The 24,051-nt window shown below is 45.3% G+C and overlaps 3 protein-coding genes across 4 annotated transcripts in view; 1 reads left to right on the forward strand and 2 right to left on the reverse strand.

Annotated features, from left to right (window-relative positions):
* The window catches only part of IFT25 (intraflagellar transport 25), a 39,537-nt gene extending 38,509 nt beyond the window's left edge, over positions 1–1,028 (reverse strand). For both annotated transcript variants that reach the window (XM_068238997.1, XM_068238998.1), the window contains exon 1: positions 854–1,028. In XM_068238997.1, the coding sequence (XP_068095098.1) occupies positions 854–972 (119 nt within the window). In that variant the 5' untranslated portion in view covers positions 973–1,028. The remainder of the gene's footprint in view (positions 1–853) is intronic.
* Positions 1–4,317, reverse strand: part of YIPF1 (Yip1 domain family member 1) — a 118,921-nt gene extending 114,604 nt beyond the window's left edge. The window contains exon 1 of the mRNA XM_068238995.1: positions 4,308–4,317. The gene's annotated coding sequence lies outside the window, so the exon portion shown is untranslated. The remainder of the gene's footprint in view (positions 1–4,307) is intronic.
* Positions 1,034–24,051, forward strand: part of LRRC42 (leucine rich repeat containing 42) — a 35,760-nt gene continuing 12,742 nt past the window's right edge. The window contains exons 1-4 of the mRNA XM_068238993.1: positions 1,034–1,205; positions 3,231–3,685; positions 11,558–11,689; positions 20,352–20,470. Coding sequence (XP_068095094.1) covers positions 3,234–3,685; positions 11,558–11,689; positions 20,352–20,470 — 703 coding nt within the window. The 5' untranslated portion in view covers positions 1,034–1,205; positions 3,231–3,233. The remainder of the gene's footprint in view (positions 1,206–3,230; positions 3,686–11,557; positions 11,690–20,351; positions 20,471–24,051) is intronic.

Consider the following 24,051-nt stretch of genomic DNA (forward strand, 5'->3'; position numbering starts at 1 on the left):
CAATCGATAATGAAAGATTATAAAAACAATTGTACAATTGAATTTTCGTTGAAACAAAATTTGGATTTTCTTGTTGGTCGTGAGAGATAGGAAGCAATGATTGGTTAGTTGATGGTGTAGTGAACGATTTTTCGTCCGATCAGAATTTCTGATCGCTCGAACGATTTTTTGCTACAAATTGGACCGTTAGTGGCCACCTTTAGGCATTTGCAGGGGTTGGTTAGGAATCGGTAGGGGTGTGATTAGGGTTAGGCAATCGACAGTAGGGGGGCTGGATTTGGTTTAGGGTGACGCATTGGCAGGGGGGATGGTAAGTTAGGCATTGGCAGGTGGAGTGGTTAGGGTGAGGCATTGGCAGGGGGAATGGTATGTTAGGCATTGGCAGGGGAGTGGTTAGGGTGAGGCATTGGCAGGGGGAGTGGTAAGTTAGGCATTGGCAGGTGGAGTGGTTAGGGTGAGGCATTGGCAGGGGGAGTGGTATGTTAGGCATTGGCAGGGGAGTGGTTAGGGTGAGGCATTGGCAGGGGGAGTGGTAAGTTAGGCATTGGCGGGGGGAGTGGTGAGTTAGGCATTGGCAGGGGGAGTGGTAAGTTAGGCATTGGCGGGGGGAGTGGTGAGTTAGGCATTGGCAGGGGAGTGGTTAGGGTTAGGCATTGGTAGAGGAGGGTTCTGTGTAAGAATAGGGTTAGTTTGGGTTACATTTTCTGATACTAATAGCTTTAAGTTAATAGTCAGGTTGCCCTTTATGATAGTAATACTTATACATTATTGCAACTGCTTGCAAAATGTGACAAAGTTGCAAAAATGTGGGGCAGGCAGGGCACACACAGAGCCAGGATGGGGGAGGTCTCACCCGTCTATGGTGGCCTCTGGCGGGTGGGTCTCATGGCTGGAGGTGCTCAGGACTGGCAGGGCCCCGGCAGAGAGCAGACACACGTTCCCCGGCCGGGTCATCGTCTCTCCGATTAGCATCCAGCAGCGGCCAGGGTTGCTAGGAGACCAGACTGGAAGTGACGCAGGGTACAGGAAGTGTGTGCCTCAGAGGGTCCGGCGTGACTCGACAGGAAGGTTCCAGTGGAGGAAGGTTCCGGCGGGTGAGAGGGTGGTAATGCCTGGAGCTGCTGCTGCGACCCGACACACAAATACACAGGGGGTCCCCAGAAAGCGGACACGCCACTTCCGGTTTCCAGTGTGACAATTTATGGGTGTGTGTTTATTGGGGCTCACCTGTCCAGGGGGGACTCTTGAAGTGTCATCCAGGAATATGTGGCTTATCTGCCCATACAATGCATGGTTTGATTTTCCTCACTATATGGCCACATAGGGCTCTATTCACAAAACTTCTCATAAATGACTTATTTATCACCTAATTGATAAAAAAAATTAACTTTTCAGCACATTTACAAGCAAAATAATCACTCAAATAAGTTGTTCCTGATTAACTTCATTTCAATATTACTTTTTTTACCTTAATTATATTATATTTTTGGGTACTTTTCCGTTAGCCGGGCGCATCCGGCAGGCGGCGCTAATTACATTAATAGTTCACGTAACAAAATTGTTAATGTAACCGATTGTATTGTGTTTTCACTGGCCATCTCGCTGCGGCCAAATGTATTGTAAAAAGTGAGTTAATTGAATTAAAATTAAGCCGGCGGTAACGTAACAGATGAAGCTGCCGGCTTCGGCTCTCGCTCTCCTCCCCCTTGCCCTCTCTCCTATACAATACTGGCAGCCGGCGGGGACATACGTGTCCCCCCAGAGTCGTTCGTCGCGGCAGGGAATCCTGGTTGTTTTCTTGCGACAAATGACTCTGGGGGGGACACGCATGTGTATGTGGTATGGAGTCTCTGTGCTGGAGACAATATGAGACAAAGGTGTGCTGCAGAGCTACAGAATCAGGGCCCTTTTCCACTGCTAAGCGCGATCCACAAGCGCAATAGTGCTAGCCTCAATTTCCACCTACCACTTTTTGTGCCGTAGCCGCCGGGAATGGAGCGTGATCAGCCAGAGAATCATGCAAGCTGGTGATTGTATTTGGGGGAGGGGGGGGGGGGGTAACTTTTTGCATCTAATGTTTTTTAATCTTCGGGAACTGAATTTATTAGGGGCTGACCAGGAATTCAGTACAGAGGAAATCTAAAGTTGCCCATACATGGTACAATTTTTTTCAGCCAATCTTACCATTTCTTTGTAGTATAAGGGTAAATTAAGTGAATATACTGGGATAATATAGGCAGTTCCCTTATACTACATAGAATTGGTAAGATTGGATGAAAAAAAATTGTACCCTGTATGGGCACCATAAGGGGGCATACATTGACCAATTTTACCACCTCCATGCAGTAGGAGGGCCAACCGATATTGAATACTATGATTGTGTAGGTAAACCGTCATACTACATGGAGGTAGTAATATTAGTCAATCATAAGGTGAAGATTAACTGACAGTTTAATTTTTTAATCAAGCTGCAAGTTAAAGCGGACATAAACTCAGAATTTCCTCTCTGCTGTAAAAGATAACCAACATCTTAATAACCTTTTAAGTAAAACTTTTCTTTGCTACAGCTAATACAAAGCCTAAAATAAATCTGCTCTGCTTCTACTCCCTGATTCATGGAAGCAGACATATTGTTAACATCCTGTGCTTTCAAACAAGCTTATCTGCCGTGGCAGTCATGTGACGGGGAGGGATCAAACTACAACTTGTGATTAAACACAAATGAGGGGGAATTAGACAGGCTAAATTCTCTAAATACACACAGGTTGCACTTCTCTATGTTTTCCTTCTGTCCTGTACAAGCGTTCAGGTACACTTTAATTTTCCTTTAACTTCCCAATCTGATTAGCCCTGCTAATGTGCATTGAGGTGCACCATAACATTCATTTTTCATTGTGAACTTATCCTAGATTAGCCCCCGTTATTGTAGAGCCAAAAAAGCCCCTACTTTAAGGGACCTAGCAGGAAACCTTATAGGAAACAGTTTTCCAATCAAAGCACCCTCTACAACACAAAAGTGTTGTGATTGGCCAAATAGCGTGGGCATGGTTTACTACAACCTTCTGAATTCTAAAAGTTTGAGAGGGTGCTGTCCGCCCAATCGTGTTAGCAGAATTTCCCTATGAGTTTTCCTGCTGGGTCCCCTATAGTAGAGTAAGGCCAAAAAGCCTTGCAAGTTAGATTCTTCATATCACTTCTAGAATGTGACAGCTCTTCTTCTCCATCTTCAGGTGATGTTTCAGTCTACACAGCTCCAGAGGAATGGGGAAAGTGGACCGGTCTACGTGCGGGAGGATGGCCGGCTGTTTCTGGTGGGGTCGCAGCCCACACAGAAGACGTCTCGCCCCGCTCGGCTATTCTGTAAAGGATTTTCAGTGGAGCTGTGTTTGAAACAAGAAGATGCCTGTAGCCCCAAAGAGAAGCCATTCATCTTCACGTACACCTCGGAGGGCAGCCTGCGCTATTCCGCCAAGTCGCTCTTCACCTTGGCTCTGGACCTCATTGCAGATAACATCCAGCATGTTGACTCTCTTCTGGGATTTCCTGAGCAAATAGCGGAAAGACTCTTCGCTGCAGCAGAGTCCAGGCAACAGTTCTCCAAACCCCAAAGTGGTCTTGTGGCCCTTCAGAAATTCACAGAGGCTTATGGGGCACTAATGCTGTCATCGCTGTGTCTGCGTGGCAAGTATGTCTTCCTCTGTGACCCCTGGGAGGCAGGCCTAGACATGTATACTGTTTACAGGAAACGGGAGGTGACATGTGACATGATGAGATAGACATGTGTATGTACCGTGCCAAGCACACAAATAACTAGGCTGTCTTCCTTTTTGTATTTCTATGCCTGAACAAGTTAAACATCAGGTATGCAAGTGACAGTTTCTATCCGGGTCAGATTATAGCATATCTCTTACTGATAAGGAATTACAACCATAAAACACTTTCCTGGCAGAAAATGGCTTCTTGGAGCATGAAAGAGATAAAGGGGGTCAATAGTTCATAGATTTTAGGTCTGGCATATTTAAATGAATGTGTCATTGAGCAGAGACAATGAAACAGTCAAAACTTAAAAAGTAGATTAAAATATAAAATAAAACTGTTGGATATCTTAAAAAAAGTCATTTTTAGGAGGAAAATAAATACAATTGTTTATCTCCTCAGTTTATTGTCACCTCGGGTGTCCTTTAAAGGAGTCATCAGGCAAAGTAACTAATGTAAAACACTCATGCCTGCGTGTAACTAACCTTCTTTTTTTTTTAGCTGGATCGCACCCTCCGTTCCCGTTTCAGATGTAGCAATCTTGTGTAATATGCTCCGAGCAGGGCTCCCCAGCGACCCGGAACTCCTTTCGCAACGCAGGCGCAGTTCTATATTCCTATCTGCGGGACGCCAGCGCAGTCAGCTCCCAATGCGGCCATCCGTACGGCTGCGCACGCGTACTGAGCCGCTGGAGGAGGGTTTGAGCTTGCGAGTGACGAAGGCAAGCTCAAACCCTCCTCCAGCGCTCTACATGCGTGCGCAGCCGTACCTCTATGTACGGAAGCACTCAGTGCAGAACAACTTCCCCCTGCGTTCCAAGTGAAGGAACAGGGAAGTCTTGCTATTGTAGTGATAGTAGTACTTCCGGGGCAGGAAATACAAACGACTCAAATTGCGGAGCCGGTCAAGCCTTGTGGGGGAAAAAAAGGATGCGATCCTGCTTACATTAGGTTTGTGAACAGCGGCAGGTACGCCATTAACATTGTCATAACTTTTTCTGTCAAAGTAATCCTGCGCTCACATGTATCTCCTCCACTCCGTGTTTGTATCGTTCATAAGAGAGAAAAAACAAAAAAACATAGCGTGATACTGTTTCAATAGCCTATCACTTATTAAATAGATCCAAAAGCCTTAATCCACCAACATTCAGTTGATATATGTTCCCACCATGTGCTACCGCTGCCGAGCCACAGACAGCAGGAAAACACTTTGTGCAGTAAGCATGAACTCCAAAATGTCCAAACAGTGAAGTAGACACCCTCACAGTGATTAAACCACAGATAGAGTCTCACAGGTCCTCACCATCTAAAGTAGCTGCCCAGACACAGACAGCAATAAAGGCACAGACCCACGAGTTCAATTCACCTCCTCCTGTGTATAAGTTATGACACCACCACCGCTAGCCTCTCACCTTCTTGGTTGCTGTCCAGATTATAAGACAGCAGCCACACTTTAGCTATATCCCCAACACTCTCCACAGCGTTTCTTCTGCGGTACAGACAGATCTCCCAGCTTAAAAGGCTTGTTAGACCTAATAACTGAAGGAGCTTGACATAGTGTAAAACTGTATCGTTTATTAAAAAGTTAAAAGTAGTGCACTCACATCTTCCCAGTAAAAATTGCGCATATCAGCAAGACAAATCCAGCATGTCGACTCGCCCACGCCTCTAAGCTCCGCCCAACGCGTTTCGTACCTCCGTACTCATCAGGGGCTGGAGGCGTGTGGGTAATCGTAGTTTTTATATCCAATATCCTCGTTCGTTCGCCCTATCGGCATTGTGCCCATCTCCAAAATGGCCGCTATGGGACTTCCGCCCTTAAATTTACCCAGCAGCCTTCCGCTGCTTCCTGCCCAGCAACACATTGCCCAATTACAACGTCCACGTCAGACTGGGCGTGCCTCCAGTCGCCTGCCAATCAACATCAGAGCTCCAATCCGCCCTCACTCTGGACCTAGTGAGGCTCCGCCCCCCGCATCATTCCGTGGACGTCATATAAAATATACGGAATCGGCTTGTAGAGCCAATTAAAAGCCAAGAGCCAGCTCCCATAAAGTACCAACAAGCTTAATAATGGCTATACCCTCTCCTCAAACCCCGATGGGCAAAACGATCTGCTTAACACAACATATACAAATCAATCATAGCATATTGACAATCTACCTAATACATAAGCCAACTAACTTAATACCAATCCGGCAACATTAGTACATAATATACCCTCCAAACAACACATAACAGGTAAGGTCCATATTCATGCCCATTGCAATGCAAATATACAACAAAGTGCAATTTTTACCATGTTTAAATCCCACCTATGACACTCCTCCCACAGTATCCAACTCATGTATACAGAAAGACATATGCGTCCCCCAACACATCATGGAAAGGGGGGAAAGGAAGGGAAACACACACACACAGGGGGAAAAGGAAGGAATGGAGGGGGGGGGGGGGGCTTAGGGGAGAGGAGGGGGATCGGGCAGGGAATGCGGAGCGGGGAGAGAAAGGGAGACCAACCTAAGGGGGCATGTATTAGCCCCATATCCCCCACCTAATCATCTGATATAAAGCAGTTGAGGTCAAACTCAATATTCAGACCCCTTGGATGCATGGTTTTCATCTCATATATCCAACGCGATTCCAGCTTAGATAGTTCCCTCATCTTATTACAACCCCTCCATTTCCATGTTAATTTCTCTATTCCACAAAAACGCAGCCCTGTCGGGTCCCTTGCATGATGTTCAGAAAAATGCTTAGATAAATTGTGTGCCTCATTACCTTTTTTAATGTTCCGTACATGTTCCCCTATCCGCTCTCTTAATTTCCTCGTTGTCCTCCCTATGTATTGGTATCCACATGGACACCAACACAGATATACCACGTGATGAGTGTTACACGTAATACAATCCCTTATCTTGTATTCTTTACCGTTGCTCCATCCCACAAACTGCTGTCCTCTATGTCCCTGTGCTTCTCTACATCCCACAAAGTTATGACAAGGAAAAAACCCTTTACTGCCCAATAGATCTCCCCTTTGTATTCTTGGGCCATCTATGAAACTAGGGACAAGAATTTGTTGCAAGTTCTGTGCTTTCCTATATATAAACCGTGGCTTTACTGGTAGTTTTGGTCCCAAAACATTGTCGGCCCTCAGTATGTTCCAATGCCTTTTAAACACCCGTTCTACCTCATTAAATCTAAAATTGTAATCCAGTAATATAGCATACTCAAAATTGGCCCCTTCTTGTGTTCTGCTCCTTCCATTTCGTAGCATCTGTCCCCTATCAATGTTCTCAGTCACATCCCTAATCTGCAATAGTCTCTCTCTGTCATAACCCTTCTCAACAAACCTGTCAATTAACATGTCTGTCTGCTCTCTAAAGTCAGAGATCTCTGAACAATTCCTCCCAATTCTATACACACAAGAGGCACACAATTTATCTAAGCATTTTTCTGAACATCATGCAAGGGACCCGACAGGGCTGCGTTTTTGTGGAATAGAGAAATTAACATGGAAATGGAGGGGTTGTAATAAGATGAGGGAACTATCTAAGCTGGAATCGCGTTGGATATATGAGATGAAAACCATGCATCCAAGGGGTCTGAATATTGAGTTTGACCTCAACTGCTTTATATCAGATGATTAGGTGGGGGATATGGGGCTAATACATGCCCCCTTAGGTTGGTCTCCCTTTCTCTCCCCGCTCCGCATTCCCTGCCCGATCCCCCTCCTCTCCCCTAAGCCCCCCCCCCCTCCATTCCTTCCTTTTCCCCTTTCCCCCTGTGTGTGTGTGTTTCCCTTCCTTTCCCCCCTTTCCATGATGTGTTGGGGGACGCATATGTCTTTCTGTATACATGAGTTGGATACTGTGGGAGGAGTGTCATAGGTGGGATTTAAACATGGTAAAAATTGCACTTTGTTGTATATTTGCATTGCAATGGGCATGAATATGGACCTTACCTGTTATGTGTTGTTTGGAGGGTATATTATGTACTAATGTTGCCGGATTGGTATTAAGTTAGTTGGCTTATGTATTAGGTAGATTGTCAATATGCTATGATTGATTTGTATATGTTGTGTTAAGCAGATCGTTTTGCCCATCGGGGTTTGAGGAGAGGGTATAGCCATTATTAAGCTTGTTGGTACTTTATGGGAGCTGGCTCTTGGCTTTTAATTGGCTCTACAAGCCGATTCCGTATATTTTATATGACGTCCACGGAATGATGCGGGGGGCGGAGCCTCACTAGGTCCAGAGTGAGGGCGGATTGGAGCTCTGATGTTGATTGGCAGGCGACTGGAGGCACGCCCAGTCTGACGTGGACGTTGTAATTGGGCAATGTGTTGCTGGGCAGGAAGCAGCGGAAGGCTGCTGGGTAAATTTAAGGGCGGAAGTCCCATAGCGGCCATTTTGGAGATGGGCACAATGCCGATAGGGCGAACGAACGAGGATATTGGATATAAAAACTACGATTACCCACACGCCTCCAGCCCCTGATGAGTACGGAGGTACGAAACGCGTTGGGCGGAGCTTAGAGGCGTGGGCGAGTCGACATGCTGGATTTGTCTTGCTGATGTGCGCAATTTTTACTGGGAAGATGTGAGTGCACTACTTTTAACTTTTTAATAAACGATACAGTTTTACACTATGTCAAGCTCCTTCAGTTATTAGGTCTAACAAGCCTTTTAAGCTGGGAGATCTGTCTGTACCGCTGAAGAAACGCTGTGGAGAGTGTTGGGGATATAGCTAAAGTGTGGCTGCTGTCTTATAATCTGGACAGCAACCAAGAAGGTGAGAGGCTAGCGGTGGTGGTGTCATAACTTATACACAGGAGGAGGTGAATTGAACTCGTGGGTCTGTGCCTTTATTGCTGTCTGTGTCTGGGCAGCTACTTTAGATGGTGAGGACCTGTGAGACTCTATCTGTGGTTTAATCACTGTGAGGGTGTCTACTTCACTGTTTGGACATTTTGGAGTTCATGCTTACTGCACAAAGTGTTTTCCTGCTGTCTGTGGCTCGGCAGCGGTAGCACATGGTGGGAACATATATCAACTGAATGTTGGTGGATTAAGGCTTTTGGATCTATTTAATAAGTGATAGGCTATTGAAACAGTATCACGCTTTGTTTTTTTGTTTTTTCTCTCTTATGAACGATACAAACACGGAGTGGAGGAGATACATGTGAGCGCAGGATTACTTTGACAGAAACTGGATTACACACTATATGCTTGGTGACTGATTCTGCGATCCATGGACACGTAAACCGATGAACTAAGCCACTTATTCTTTGTTATAACCTTTTGTATATATTTTGCTTGTAATTTGGGAGTGTATCAGAAGTGAGGGAGCGCACTTTTTTCTGAGTAATTGTCATAACTTTGCCTGATAACTCCTTTAAGGCTACTTTCACAGTGGTGCCTTGTGGTATGGCATCTAAGCTACATTGTAAAGCGGCTTACCGCAGTGCGATGCACCACCTTTGCGATCTTCACAGTGCGGCATGTGTAATGTGGTATGACAGCGCGAGTTACCGTAAACCGCATGTGTTAATAGAGAAGCATATTTTTCATTGACCTTATGCATCACTATGTGACTGAATGTGCAGCGTAAATTACCTGATCAATTGCATTGCCCATCGTCCACTGTGAACCTAGCCTAAAATATTTCATGTTTTGGACACTGCTGTTATGACAGGTTTTTTATGTTTTTCCATGTCGAGCTAACAAGCAAGATCTTTTTGTGAGAAATCAAGGGTAACCTGCATTCATCACAAAACTTTCCAATTCCAGCCGCGTGCACGAGAATGTCCTAGCGCAAGAGCTGAACTGTAAAAAAAAAAGTTGGGTGGAGACGCCCAAGGTAGGAAGTAGACCTAGAGCTGTGTGCTGTTTATATCTGTGAAATATATTTGAAGAGGCAATCGCTTACCTCTCCAGATGAAATCACACCAGCATGGTAAGGAAAAGTCTTTATTAACACAAAACGGGCATGACAGCGCGTTTCACGGGTACTTGCCCGTTTCCTCAGGTCAATCCAAAAAAAGTTGTGCCTAAATCTCAAAGTAGCAATGAACGTGAGCGCCTAACACAAAAGCTGTTTAGCTGTGTTTTTTTCTGCTGATGCAGAGAAATAATTGTAGTGGGTAGAATGGTCATTAATACCGAGTATCTTACAATATGTACTGTAAGGTTAAAGAAAATCGGAACTGAGATTATAAATAAGACTTGCATACTCACCTATAGGAACAGAATGCTCTGGATCCCACAGAGCCTTCCTGGTCCTCTCTGTGTCCCACTAGAATGTTGGAATACACTTTACGGACTTCTCAGGAGGTTTCGGAAGTATTCGCATCCCCAAGTACTTCTGAAGATGAGCAGAACCGCGCTGCGCACGTGTGAGCGTTCCCGCATGTGCAATACGAATGTGCCCACCTTCGAAAGCACTCTGGGAAGCAGGTTCTTCAGAAGCCCTACAAGGAGCCCCAAAGCCACATTCTGCCAACAAGAATGAGGAGGAGACACCAGCGTTCAATGCCAGTGTGAACCTAGCCTAAAGGTGCTCAAAACATGAGATAACAGCCACCCGATCCAAAACTTTTCCAGCAGGTCAAAGAGAAACTCCCGACCAAGAATTGAACTTTATCCCAATCAGTAGCTGAGTAGCCCTTTCCCATGGGAAATCTATTCTTTTTCACAAACGGATCATCAGGGGGCTCTGTATGGCTGATATTGTGGTGAAACCCCTCCCACAGTGTGATGTCAGGACCATGTGATGTCAGGACCATGGTTCTGACATCACACTGTGGGAGCCTTGTTGCATTGTGGGAAATAACAGCTGTTTACAGCGTTTCCAACAGCCAAAAAAGCAAGCAGCAGCTACTTCCACTGACATCACCTACCAGCAGTAAAAATGTCAACATGTGGTAAATGTCAGAATGTAAATCTGAGAGGAAAGCTTTTACAATGGGAAAACACTGAATAAATCATTTATACATAATAATTATTGTAAAAATGAAGCACTTTTTTTTATTACATTATTTTCACTGGAGTTCCTCTTTAAGCAATGATTTCACGTACACTCAGCTGGGCAATTCACTTATATATTCCATACTAAAATTGAAAAAAAAATCAGTTTATAAATATGAACTTTACAAAAATTAAAAATGTCCCCAAACTGATACATGTCAACTAACTTTAGGCTAGAGACCCACTACGAGCGCTTTGTGGGGAATCGTAAAGCGCGTACAGTTTCACCGCGATTTTCTGAGTGATTGCGACTTGGCTCTGCAGCCACTGATGCAATTTCTCCAGAGTCGCTCCTAAGATACTGCATGCATCGATTTGCGAGCACAACACTGTAAGTGGGTCCATTTGCTGCCGATCACTAGCAAAGGGCAGGCGCTGCAAAATTGATCCCAGTGGGTCCCAGGCCTTATGGTGATTGACATACCATTCTTCTGTGTTATGTATTTTATATTACATTATATTCTCTTTGTGTCTGGCTGAACTATACTTTGTTTATTACAGTATATTCTCTTAGTGGAGGAGACCTGGGTTCGAATCTCAGCTCTTCCCGTTCAGCAAGCCAGCACCTATTCAGTAAGGATACCTTGGGCAAGACTCCCTAACACTGCTATTGCCTACTGAGCGCGCCCTAGTGGCTGCAGCTCTGGTGCTTCGAGTGCGCTGGAGAAAAGAGCAATATAAATGTACTGTGTCTTGTCTCTGGCTGTGATATTTTATGTACAGGCATTGTGGTGATTGGAGAAGTATCTTCCGCTATAATAATTTTTCATGTTTTCAGATATCTCCTGGTGTCCGAGAAGCTGGAACAGATAAAGTCATTTAGAGATCTCTGCAGTTTGGACTTGTCGCACTGTCAGCTGGGAGACGGCCATGAATTGCTGCAACATCTCACATCTGACTCTCTGAACAGGTACGCTGAGGAGGGCACAGCGCTGCTGACTGCAGTAGTAGGCAAAACCCTCCTGATACAATATAAACCACACAGGGTTATACTTTTACTAAAGAGATTTGGCTAAAATGTAACTTTTATTAGTTCGCTAAAAACACATCAACCTGATTCATGAATCATACGTTTCCATAACTTCCTCTGGGGGAGGGATGGTAATATTACAGGTCCCTATGTATGATGCTTGAGAAGTCCTCACACAACGGATATACTCTCTATCCCAGACTAAATAATATCCCTATATCTAGACACACATAGCCGCAACAAAACAACTCTACATCTTTCACCCCATAAAAATAAGGGCTTCGTCAGGGGTACAAATAACAAAGTGTGAGAGCGCTAAAGGTGCTATATAGACATAATTACAACATTAACAAAAAAAAAGAGCAAATAATGTCCATTGCCTCATGGCTATTTAGACAGGCTAGCAGTACTGTAGTAGTCTGTAGTGTCGCTGTTCGAATTTGGGAGATTGAATTTGGAAACCTGAATTCTCCAGCACACCACACTTCAGCACCCAAGTAAGTGGATAGGGTCACAGAGGGGCATTGATCAAGAGTGTCTGAGACAAAATATTAGTAGGTTTTTAGTGATCTGTGCAGAATTGTCTCAGACATCCTAAGAAATCACTAAATTGTGCAGATTCCTTCTTGAACTGTTAGTAAGGCCTCTCACAGCGGATGTGTGAGGGGAATTGCTGTGCAGAGGTAACAAATAGATCTGCTGTATTGCATCAATGCCCAGCACTGGAAGGGTAAAGCACAGAACAGCTTCACATGACACCTGGCAGCAGGGGGGTGGAGCCCTTCACATATCATGCATAGCCTGCACTGCTGCACGATCTGCAGAACTGCTATTAACCTTCCTGGCGGTAACCCCGAACGCAGTTCGGGGTAAGCCGCGCAGGAGGTTTTCTCAGGCCCTGCTGGGCCGATTTGCTTAATTTTTTTTTTTTGCTGCACGCAGCTAGCACTTTGCTAGCTGTGTCAGCATACCGATCGCCGCTGCCCCGTGCTCGATCGCCGCTATCCGCCGCGCCGCCCCTCCCCCCCCCCCACCCCCACCCCCGCAAACCCCGTGCGCTGCCTGGCCAATCAGTGCCAGTCAGCGCTGAGGGGTGGATCGGGACTCCCAATGACGTCGTTCTTTGAACGGGATTTCCTGATCGGAGATCGCCGAAGATCGCCCTGGGCTCGCTACATGATTTAAAAAAGAATAAAAAATGCTGCGCTGCCTCCTGGCGAAAATAATTAGACCGCCAGGAGGGTTAAGCACTTATTATTATTATTTATTGTATTTATAAAGCGACATTAATTTAGGTTACAGACAATATTTAGGGGTGACAAACAGCAATATGACAATACAGGAATACAAGTAAACCAGATCACACAGCACAGTATGAGTACAAGGTAATGCTTAGTCAGTCACTGGAGGGGAGCATGGAGATTAGGCAAGTTAGGTTCACTCAGATGCATAGCATGGGTGCACAGTAATGAAGGTGCATGATCAGGTAGGACACAAAAGGAGGAGGACCCTGCCCAAAGGAGCTTACAATCTAGAGTTCAGCTGTGGGTTTAGAGCAGGGGTCTCAAACTCAAATTTACCTGGGGGCCGCAGGAGGCAAAGTCAGGATGAGGCTGGGCCGCATAAGGAATTTCACAATCGCGGTGCATCACCGCCTCTGCCCGCCCCTCTCACTCTTCCTTCACAAAGAGGGGCGGGGAGAGGCGGCGATCCGTGCGGCGATTGACGTCAGGAGGGGCAGAGCTGAAGCTGAAAGCTCTGCCCCTTCCAGGAAATGCCAGCGGATTGCCCCCCGGGCGCTTTGGGGGCTCTGCAGCCTTTGTTTAGCGGCGGGGATGCGGCGGATTACTTGGGAGCACTGAAGCGAACTATAAGGAAGCTTTTGCCAGCGAGGGCCACAAAATATTGTATCGAGGGCCGCAAATGGCCCGCGGGCCGCGAGTTTGAGACCCCTGGTTTAGAGCAATTGTGAGGGGTGGTAGGCCAGAGTGAAAAGGTGAGTTTTGAGGGCCTTCTTGAAGATGTTGAAGGAGGGGGCTGCCCTAATGGGTGGAGGTAGGAAGTTCCATAGTGTTGGAGCAGCTCTTGAGAAGTCCTGGAGGCGTGCATGGGACTGGGTGATGCGAGGGACGGTCAGGCGAAGTTCATTGGAAGAGCGGAGTGAGCGGCTAGGTGTGTACCTCTGAGTAAGATCGGAAATGTAGGTTGGACAGGTTTTGTGGACGGATTTGTAGGTCAGACACAGTATCTTGAATCTGATTCAAATTGTCACATTTCCTTGTAAGTAATTGCTGAGCAAATAAAGCAGAGAAAGTTCTCTGCTTCCCCCAGGATACAGTAGAGGATGTTCTGCATTGTTTACTCAGCTTAGTTTAGCTCAACATAATTTTGACTTCTTAATTTGCAGCAGTTTAGAGATGGATTTGCCCTTTTCTTATCTGTAGTGCAACTCCAGAAATCCATGCTAAACTGCCGCTATTAGGTAGGATTTGAGAAGTTTCTTACTATCATACAGAATAGTTCCTCTGCTGGTTAGAACAGTTTGTTTAAGAAGAAAAAACTGTCGATAATGCTTTGGTAAATCTGGCCCATAGGGTTCACTTATTGCGGTTCACATTGTGCTTCCCGTGAACACATTGCTACGCCTTCCAAAATGCTGCCAAAATGATCAAAATTATGTTGAGCTAAACTAAGCTGAGTAAACAATGCAGAACATCCTCTACTGTATCCAGAGGGAAGCAGAGAACTTTCTCTGCTTTATTTGCTCAGCAATTACTTACAAGGAAATGTGATCATTTGTCTTGCAAATGGCAATGTAATCAGCTAACTTCAGCGTAATTATGCCTTATAGTGACATTCTGTTTTATATTTTTTTTTTATATTTGTTTTTTTCTTTTTGCTGTGTTTAACGTTCCAGAGCAGAAATGTAATTTTGATTTTCACCCCACTTTAACCACTTCAGGACCACAGGCTTACACCCCCTAGTGGCCATGCTATTTTTTACAATTCAGGCCACTGCGGCTTTAAAGAGAACCCGAGGTGAGAGGTGATATGGAGGCTGCCATACTTATTTCCTTTTAAGCAATACCTGTTGCTTGGCTATCCTGTTGATCCTCTGCCTCTAATACGTTTAGTCCTAGCCCCTGAACAAGCATGCTGCAGATCAGGTGTTTCTGACAATATTGTCAGAACTGACAAGATTGGCTGCATGCTTGTTTCTGCACTCAAATAGATAAGCAGGGCTGCCAGGAAACTGGTATTGTCTAAAAGGAAATAAATATGGCAGCCTCCATATTACTCACACCTCGGGTTCACTTTAAGGGCTCACTGCAAGGCTGTACAACTCAGCACACGTGATTCCCCCCTCCCCCCCTCCCCCCCTTTTTGCCCACCAGCAGAGCTTTCTGTTGGTGGGCTCTGATCGCTGCTGCTATGTTTATTTTATTTTTTTAAATAAAACTACCAATTTTTTTTCTCCCTGCCCTCCCTCCCTTCTTCCGCCAACCAATCACTGCGATCGGCTGTTATAGGCATCAGCCTATGAGAGCCAATCACTCTTGTGCCTCCCCAGGGGAAAGCCGAGTGGCACGGCTGTCCCCAGTACAGTGCTGCCGTAGATCACAGCGCTGTACAATGTAAATAGACGATGGTCTCGCCGTCTAATGGTCTCCTAGCGGCGATCGCCGCTGGGAGACCGATGGCGGAGCGGGGATGCACCAGCATCGGCGCACGCGATCTCCTGCAAACTCCACCCCCAGGACTTAACGCCAATTGGTGTTATGCGGTCCTGGGGAGTCGCTGTGTTCATGCCAATTGGCGTGAGGTGGTCTTTAGGTAGTTAGAAGCATAGAGCAGTGTTTCTCAAACCTGTCCTTGTGACTCCCCAACGGACTGTTTTGAAGGCAACATCCCCTTTGCACTGGTGGGGTAATTAGTGTCTCAACTAGGTGGATTCCATGTAGCTGAGACACTAATTACCCCACCTGTGCATGGGTGAGGCTGCCTGCAAAACATGCACCGTTGGGGAGTCACGAGGACAGGTTTTTGGAAATCACTGGCATAGAGGAATGTTTGAAAAGCATTTATGCACAAACGCTCAGTACCCTAAATATATATGGTCTAGTGGTATCTGAGATGATGTTAAAGACAAAAGAGAGTACTGCACAAAAAAAACCTTTTATAATTAGTATCGGGGGATGCTGACAAATATTGAGCCTTACCCTAAAATAAACAACTAGGAAGTTGTATTCTGCCACATTACTCTACATATTCCCTCAGGATGTCAGTGCACTTGTGACACCTGTTCTGCAGCTTTCTAAGTTTCTGCAAATAGAATTCTTCCAACTGCTGGTGTATCCACTCATTTGCAACATCAGTTGCCTCAAGAATCTCTCCCAAGTTGTCCCTTTTGAGCTTGGGGAACAGATGATAGTCAGAAGGAGCCAAGGCGGGTAAATAGGATCACTTGAAAGTTTAAAGTGAACCTCCAGACTAAAAATGTACTCAGCAGCACTGCAAAGGCTTGGTGTTTCTTTAACTGTTTCACAGAACTTTGTTTTTCTCACCCAAGCCTCATTTTTAGCTGCACATAAGTTAAGCACTGCCCTATCAAAGAAAACTGCCCAGGCATTTTTCCCCTGAAGCATGATGGGATTTCTGATGTTGTTGTTCTTGATGCCTAGCGCGCGCAGCTGGGAAGGGTGATCAGGACACAGGACAGTTGGAACTGTGTCTCATGCTCCCTGTTGCTTCCTTTCAACCAAAAAGATGGCTACCCCCATGAAATCACAAACATTTGCCTGTTCTTTTAAAACAGGGTGGGTAAGAGATTATATTACCGATCTATTTTAATTAACATAACCAATGTAACTTAATGGGCCCATACACTGGTCGATTTCAGCGATCAATCGATTCGATAGAATCGATCGATCAGAAATCGATTCATCAAATCAGCCAATCGATCGATTTGTGGCTGATTTGATCTATTTGACTGGATGAAAAATCTAGGTTGATCTGCTGCTGGCAGCAGATCGAAGGCCCATAGAATTGCATTGTATCTAATGGTCCAATAATGCATTTAGATCGATTTCCAATAGATGTCATTCTGAAATGTATTGGAAATCTGTTCCTAGTGTGTGGCACATATCAAATAGATTCCTGTCAGATTCAACCTGACAGGTATCTGACAGAAATCTATCTGATGGTCGAATCTGCTGAATATTTATAAGTGTATGGCTACCTTTAGTGACAGTATGTTTGTTTAGGATGAAGTTCCTCTTTAATGGAGGTCATTTTTGCAATACTGTCACCTGCAATGTGATGACGTATTGCCAAGCAAATGGATGAAACCCTTGGAGAGATTTCCTCTGAGGTTTTTCTTCATGTTTTGCCTCAGCATTGTCAATAAAGAACAGTAATATGTTGCTTTGATGGTTGAACCCTTTTGGAGGTAATCCACGAGCAAAACTGCCTTTGTATCCCCAAAAATGGTTGCCATTTGCTTCTGCACTGATCTTTGCACACAGAACTTCTTTGGCTTGGGGGAACCACTGTGCCTCCATTCCTTCGCCTGTTCCTTTGTCTAAGGATCAGAACTGGATTTACAGCTCAGAAGCCTGTAGGTGCATGGCGTTTTGGCACCTTAAACTCCGCCCTTCAACTCAGGCCACGCCCCCATATTTGTATCAGGAGCACAACAGTAGATCTATATCTCATCACCAGTGACCAGTCTGTCCAGGAAATCTGATTAATTTCTTGCAAAATGATCCAGAACAGCCTCTGATCTCTCCACACGTCTCCTCTTTTGTTCAGTTGTCAAAACTTTGTGGCAAGCTTTCTCATTCACAAGTCATCGTGGATTATGGCACCAATTCTCTCTGGTGACATTCCTGGATATGTACTGTATATTCTGGCGTATAAGACTACTTTTAAACCCCTGAAAATTATCTGACAAGTCGGGGGTCGTCTTATACGGCGGGTGTCATTGATGCCGGGTGATACGCCCTATCCTGTTGCCGCCTCTCAGATCTCCTCTGCTGAGGACTGTAGTGAAGCGGTGCAGGCGCACATGTGCGAGATCTGAGAGGCAGATAAGGAGGTAAATTGGATACAAAGGTGGTCCAGAAGGGTGAAAGAGGCGTGTTTTATGGGCACAGCGCGATCTATTCTTCCATACCGCTCTGATAAACGGGTAGACAAGGAGAGCTGACCAATGCACTTAGGGAAAGGGAGAGTTTACCAATCCAACCAGTGAATCGCCTATATACTGTTATATATTGGGTATCACATACAGTACAGCACCAGTATCTCTTCATACATAGCACCAGAATATGATTTTTTTTTTTGTGTGCGTTGGAAGAGGGGTAGTCTTATACAGCGAGTAGATTCCAAACTCTATATTTTAACTGGAAAAGTTGGGGGGTCGTCTTATACAACCAGTCGTCTTATACGCCGGAATATACGGGTAGCAATATTTTTGGCTGATATTTGGTGGTCCTCCGTGGTCGTGTCATGGTACTGTCACATCTGCAGGCACAGAGGCAGAGACAGACGCTCCACTTGGTTTCTCACATTTTATCACTGAAGTGGCCAGTATTAAAAATTACACTCCCAACGTTTACCAGTTGCACATGAAAGGCCACTGGCAGTGACGTAGATTAGAAGCTGTAGACCCCAGTGCAAGTTTTACATGGGGCTGTTTTGCCCCAAAACATAGGGGTTTTAAACCCTGCTACAAAGCGCACACTACTTATAGTAGGTTAAGAAGAAATGTAGGCAAAACTGAATAGTTCAAACAGTATTTATTGTTCTATAATTCTGTTATAAATATAAATGTATCTTTAAGAAGGTATTTGCAGAATCGTAGTTTAAGGCTACTTACACACCAGGACGTTGCGTTTAGGGGACGTTATAGGGCACATAACGTGCCCCTAACGCAACGCCTGGTGCTCTCTGATGTGGACGTCGGAGTGAGCCGCGTTGTGCAGCTCACTCTGGCGTCCGTGATGCCGTGATGCGCACTCTTGGACGCATGCGGCATCACATGGTCCCGCCCGGCCAATCACCGCACAGAGCTGCCGCTCCAGGAAGTAAACACTGCACGTCACACCGTGCAGTGAATATTAATTAGCCATGTGCTTGGCCGCTCTCCGCTCCTCCCCAACATGACTGAGCATGTGCGCACAGTCTAACGCGGCTTAGCCGCGCATAACGCACAGCATGCAGCACTCTCAACGGATGTGCTGTGTTACAATGTAACGCAACGTGTGCAGTGTGAATAGGCTGATTGATTTTTAATTACTGTGCGGTGGGGCTGTGTTACAGGCTGCACTAACGTGCGCCTGTAACGTCTTAGTGTGTAAGCAGCCTTAGTGTTAGTAATTATGAGCAAGCATGCATCAACATTTCTTTACCAAGTGTTGCAGCAACATCAAGGAAGAGGGGACCCCGTCAATCTTCCGTAGGGGAAAACACCTGGCGACACAATCCATCACGTTTGTTGGTCTCGGCAAAGTCCCGAAGCCCAGGCGTTTTCCCAACCCCATTATACTCCCTAAACCATAACACACGTAAGTGTATACACGGTCGCCGTCATAGGTCTGTGATCACAGTACAAATCTATGATATCCACTTCTGTGCAATATAACACAGCCAAGCGTGGACACCTCGTGCACAGACCATGGACGTTATGGTTTTCGGCCTTCAAAAACCAGATAAAACCGGTTAGAACAAGATAAAGGTGGAACTGCAATGTAACAAACATGTTATGATGAACCAAAGTTACATGAGAGTAACTCCAGAGCTCAAGTGTAACTGTATAGATCAGATGGGATGTGAACAGTAATCTTACATACAGTCCTTATACGTCACCTGTATTTCAGGGGCCCCCCAAGCCCTCTATACATAGCAATTGATAAGTAACACCAAAACCAATCAAGGACTACCACAGTGTCAGAGGTGCAAGAAGGGGGTGGGGAGCTGTTTGTTAATGATTATCACTATTCAAAGCATCTATAGAAGTGAATATTATAAACACAGGACCAAGAAAGAGCTAATACTGTGGTTGATGGAGGGCCCCATGGCGCCCCTCTTACTCAAGGGGCCAGATGCAATCGCACCTGCTGCACCCCCTATTGGCACCCAAAGTTTGTGACATTTCATCATGGATCTGCTTTTCCACCTTTCCCTTGGAGAAACAGGAACTTGATGGTTCTGTGCTCTCCCACACTGCACTTCTTTGGAGGTGCTGCCATGTTCACTTTCGATCGAAAAAAAAGATACGTTAAAATCATAGGTAGTTGATTTTTGCTTCATTGAACATAGACAAATAGGCCAGTATACCCGGCAATTTACAGCTTTCTAGCTTCATTTTTTCTAAATATTTGGACCTGAATTCTTGCACAGGACAGAAGAAAAACAGAGAAATGCACCCTGTATGTATTCAGAGAGTTTAGCCTGTCTAATTCCCCTTCATCTGTCGATCACAAGTTGTTATTTGATTTCTCCGCTGTGTCACCTGACTGTCCCGTCAGATAAGCTAATTTGAAAGTACACGATGTTAACAATATGTAACATATATGCACATCTGTTTTGCTCTCTGCAGCCTGAGAAGCTTGTACTTGAAGAATAACTGCTTATCTGATGCCGGGATCAGGACGATGACTGCTCCAGTACGGGTGATGTGCAGGGGGCTGGGAAACCTGAGGCTGCTGGATCTGTCTGGTAAGTCTGGACTCTTCATGGTCAATTAATCTCAATAGCTGAACTGCGCTCTCCACTCTGCTACAGGTTCCTATAAATACAAAATAAGCTCCACATAGCGTAATACTGTTTCAATATCTCCTCAAACACCCGTGTCTCAGTGATTGGTGCGCCACTCGTGATCACACAACTTGCTTCACATTCCCCAATATTTTGCACTCACCAGATGTTGTCCACCTCAACAACAAGTGGATCTAGCGTTTGATTCACTAACCTCACTGGCACTGTATGTCTTCCAACTCTTTAATAGCAGATTAAAATTCTGGTTCATAGAAAAAACATAAAATTAGGCATATCGTAAAACCCTTATGGTAAGTAAACCGCCCGCGCATTGAATGCACACTCAGGTATGTAGCCTTGTATAGTGGCACATCAGTAAGTAAACTGCGGGGTCTGTCCTGGCATCTAGCCTTGTTCCTATTGGCTAGAAAGCCGGCATCCCAAATTCCTATCCCAGGCCTCAGTGTGCCCGTCCCTCGCTCCCACGCTCTGCTCGGCAGTTCAAATTCACCCGTGTATTTCTCATAAGCGATGACGTCAGGCCCACGGGATGAAGCTGTAGAGTGCGCTATACTGGGGAGGGGGCATATACATTAGTCAATAATTTTTCCTGGTTTGTGAAGGAAAAGTGGGTACCTCGGTTTATACATGAGTCGGCTTATATGCGGGTATAGACTGTAATTAAAGTGTAGGATGGCCATCCAGTGCACAAACATCTCTGCATCACCAGCCACAACACACATACACCTGAGGATTTTAAATCAAAGCACTGAGAATCAGTAGATGACAAGCATCCAATTACTAACGGTTATGCCTGAAGTGACAAAAGCCTTTTTGTCACTTCAGGCAAGAAGTCACTGTAATGGGTTTTGAAGTGAAAACCATAAAAAAATCGATGAGCAGTGTGTGACAGTGATAAATCCCTCACTGATGAAATGTCGATCATAGAGGGATCAATCTATTGGGCGTGTCAGGAGAAAGTATGTCAGTGTATGGCAGGTTTAAAGAGAACCTAAACTGAAAATTAAAAGTGAAAATAAACATACACAGGTCATACTTACCTCCCATGTAGTCTACTGCTCAACCTCTTTCTCCTCTCCTGCATCCGGTTTGTTCACTCTGATCAGTGAAAGTCTCTGTCCTCCATCTTGAAAATGGCCATTACCCCCTAACAGCTTCCTGGTCAGCACACTGTTACACTGTAATATTGCCCACTTGAGCCATAGGGAAACATGGATATTACCTTGCACATTCAGTTGTAACTGACAGCTGCTGATATATAACTGACAGCAACTGGTATATTTCAGTTCTGACAAAATATTGTCAGAACTGGAAGGGATCACTGTAAGAAGAAAATGGTGAGCTTCTGAGAGGAACTGACAGCGATGTTAGTATATAATATTCATTTGCAGCTACATCGTGTTTTTTTTTTTTTTTTATATGATTTTACTCACTTCAGGTTCCCTTTAAAGCAGAAAATTCACTTCAAACTCTTATGCCTGGTATGATGCAATTTTCTGTCAGATTGACGGTCGTACCTATTATTTCCGACTCATCCGATCTGATATTCGATCATTGTTCTGATTGATTTACTGATTGTTTTTCTTATTGATTTTCCAATCACTTCTATTCAACATCGATCAGAAAAACGAATGGAAATCAGATTGGACCTGTCTGAAATAATCGATTCAACCGTCAATCTAATGTAAAATTGCATTGTGTGTACCAGGCATTATCCCTAATCTACAAAGCTCTCCACAGTCTCGCTCCCCTGTACATTTCCTCAGTAGTTTGCAGATACCAATCCAATCGCAACCTCAGATCTGCACTTTCTGGTATCCTCCCCTAGAACCACCTCCTCCCACTTACATGCAAGACTTCTCACAAGCCTCCCCTCTGCTCTGGAATACCCTAGCACTTGTTACGCTACTTATGTATCGCGCGTTACCGTAGTGATGCTCACATTACTCATGTACTATGAGTCGCCCTAATTGTGTAACGTGCCGTACACTGCGGGTGGCACAGTTTCCCTGAAAATAAGACATCCCCCGAAAGTAAGCCCTAGTGGCAGTAAGGGGAAAAAGTATGGCAACTTCTGTTATCACTGGAGCTGATGGTCTCGCGAGTGGGAGCATGGCTACCTCAGTGTACCAATCACTGCGCTTGCAGCTACTCAGGGAGTGCTGTGATTGGCCCAATGACAGAGCTATGGTCCCACCTACGAGACCATCGGCTCCAGCAGAAACACAAGTTGCCGTACTTCTTCCCCATAGGCTGAAGCTCTGGGACACAGTGGCATGTAGCTGGGGGAGAGAAGAGGATGCATGAGGACATCTGGGGACAGTGCGGCATTGAAGCTGGGGGTAAGGAGGATGCATGGGGACAGTGGTAGACACAGGAGGACGGGGGTAGAGGAGGACACATGGGTACAGAGGTGGGCACCAGGAGGACACGAAGGTCCAAGGGGGACACAGGGACACAAAAGAGGTGGATCCAGCAGAGGAAGAGGCAGCACAGTGCGGAAGGCAAGAAGACACACAGCACAGGAACTTGTGTGCTCATAGAATATAAGACACCCCCTGAAAATAAGCTCTAGCACAGGGTTAGGGAGCCAGATGTGGCTCTTTTGATGGCTACATCTGGCTCACATACACATCAGGAGGGGTTGATTCACTAAGCTACACTGCTCAGGCAGCACAGCTTAGTGTGGCAGCGCAAGTAACATTTTCAGAGTAGGCACGCTACTGATGTAGCATGCACTACTAACAAACTCATGCTACCCCAAAACCAACAGCTGCTCCAATTGTCCCATTTTGGACCCTATCAGGTCCAGTGACTTTGTAGGAAGAGATCCCCGTACTTTGATTGGCCCAATAGGCTGCTTGTCACTTGGCCACAGTGCAGGGATCTTGTCCTACAAAGTGAATCAACCCCCAAGTCAGCTAGCTAATTGTGCAAGCTGTTAGTCGGTATTTCTCCTGTCTGGGAAATTGCTGATGTTGCTGAAACCCAAGAGAAGCTGAAGACGTGTCTGACACTTCCGCTGCCCGGCTGATCAACTGTATACACATCACCATGGCAACAGGGACGTGAGCCTTCTGTTGCGCATGTGCACTGTCCCAGTTTGAAACATTGTATGGCTCTCAGGGAAATACATTTTACAATATGTGGCATTCATGGCTCTCTCAGCCAAAAAGGTTCCTGACCCCTGCTCTAGCACATCTTTTGGAGCAAAAATGAATATAGGACACTGTCTTATTCTCGGGGGAAACACAGTAGTAACGGTAATATTGCCATGCACTGCCTGCTCATATACACATTGCTGATGGTCCTATAGATGTCTGGCAGGTTAGAGATAAAGTATTGTGCTGAAGGATTACATTATGACATGTGACTGTGGCTGGATAATGTAATAGTTAATTAAAGAGACACCGTAACCAAGAATTGAACTTCATCCCAATCAGTAGCTGATGCCCCCTTTTACATGAGAAATCTATTCCTTTTCTCAAACAGACCATCAGGGGGTCTGTATGGCTGATATT

This window comes from Hyperolius riggenbachi, chromosome 6, assembly GCF_040937935.1.
Source record: "Hyperolius riggenbachi isolate aHypRig1 chromosome 6, aHypRig1.pri, whole genome shotgun sequence".
Taxonomy (NCBI): Eukaryota; Metazoa; Chordata; class Amphibia; order Anura; family Hyperoliidae; genus Hyperolius; species Hyperolius riggenbachi.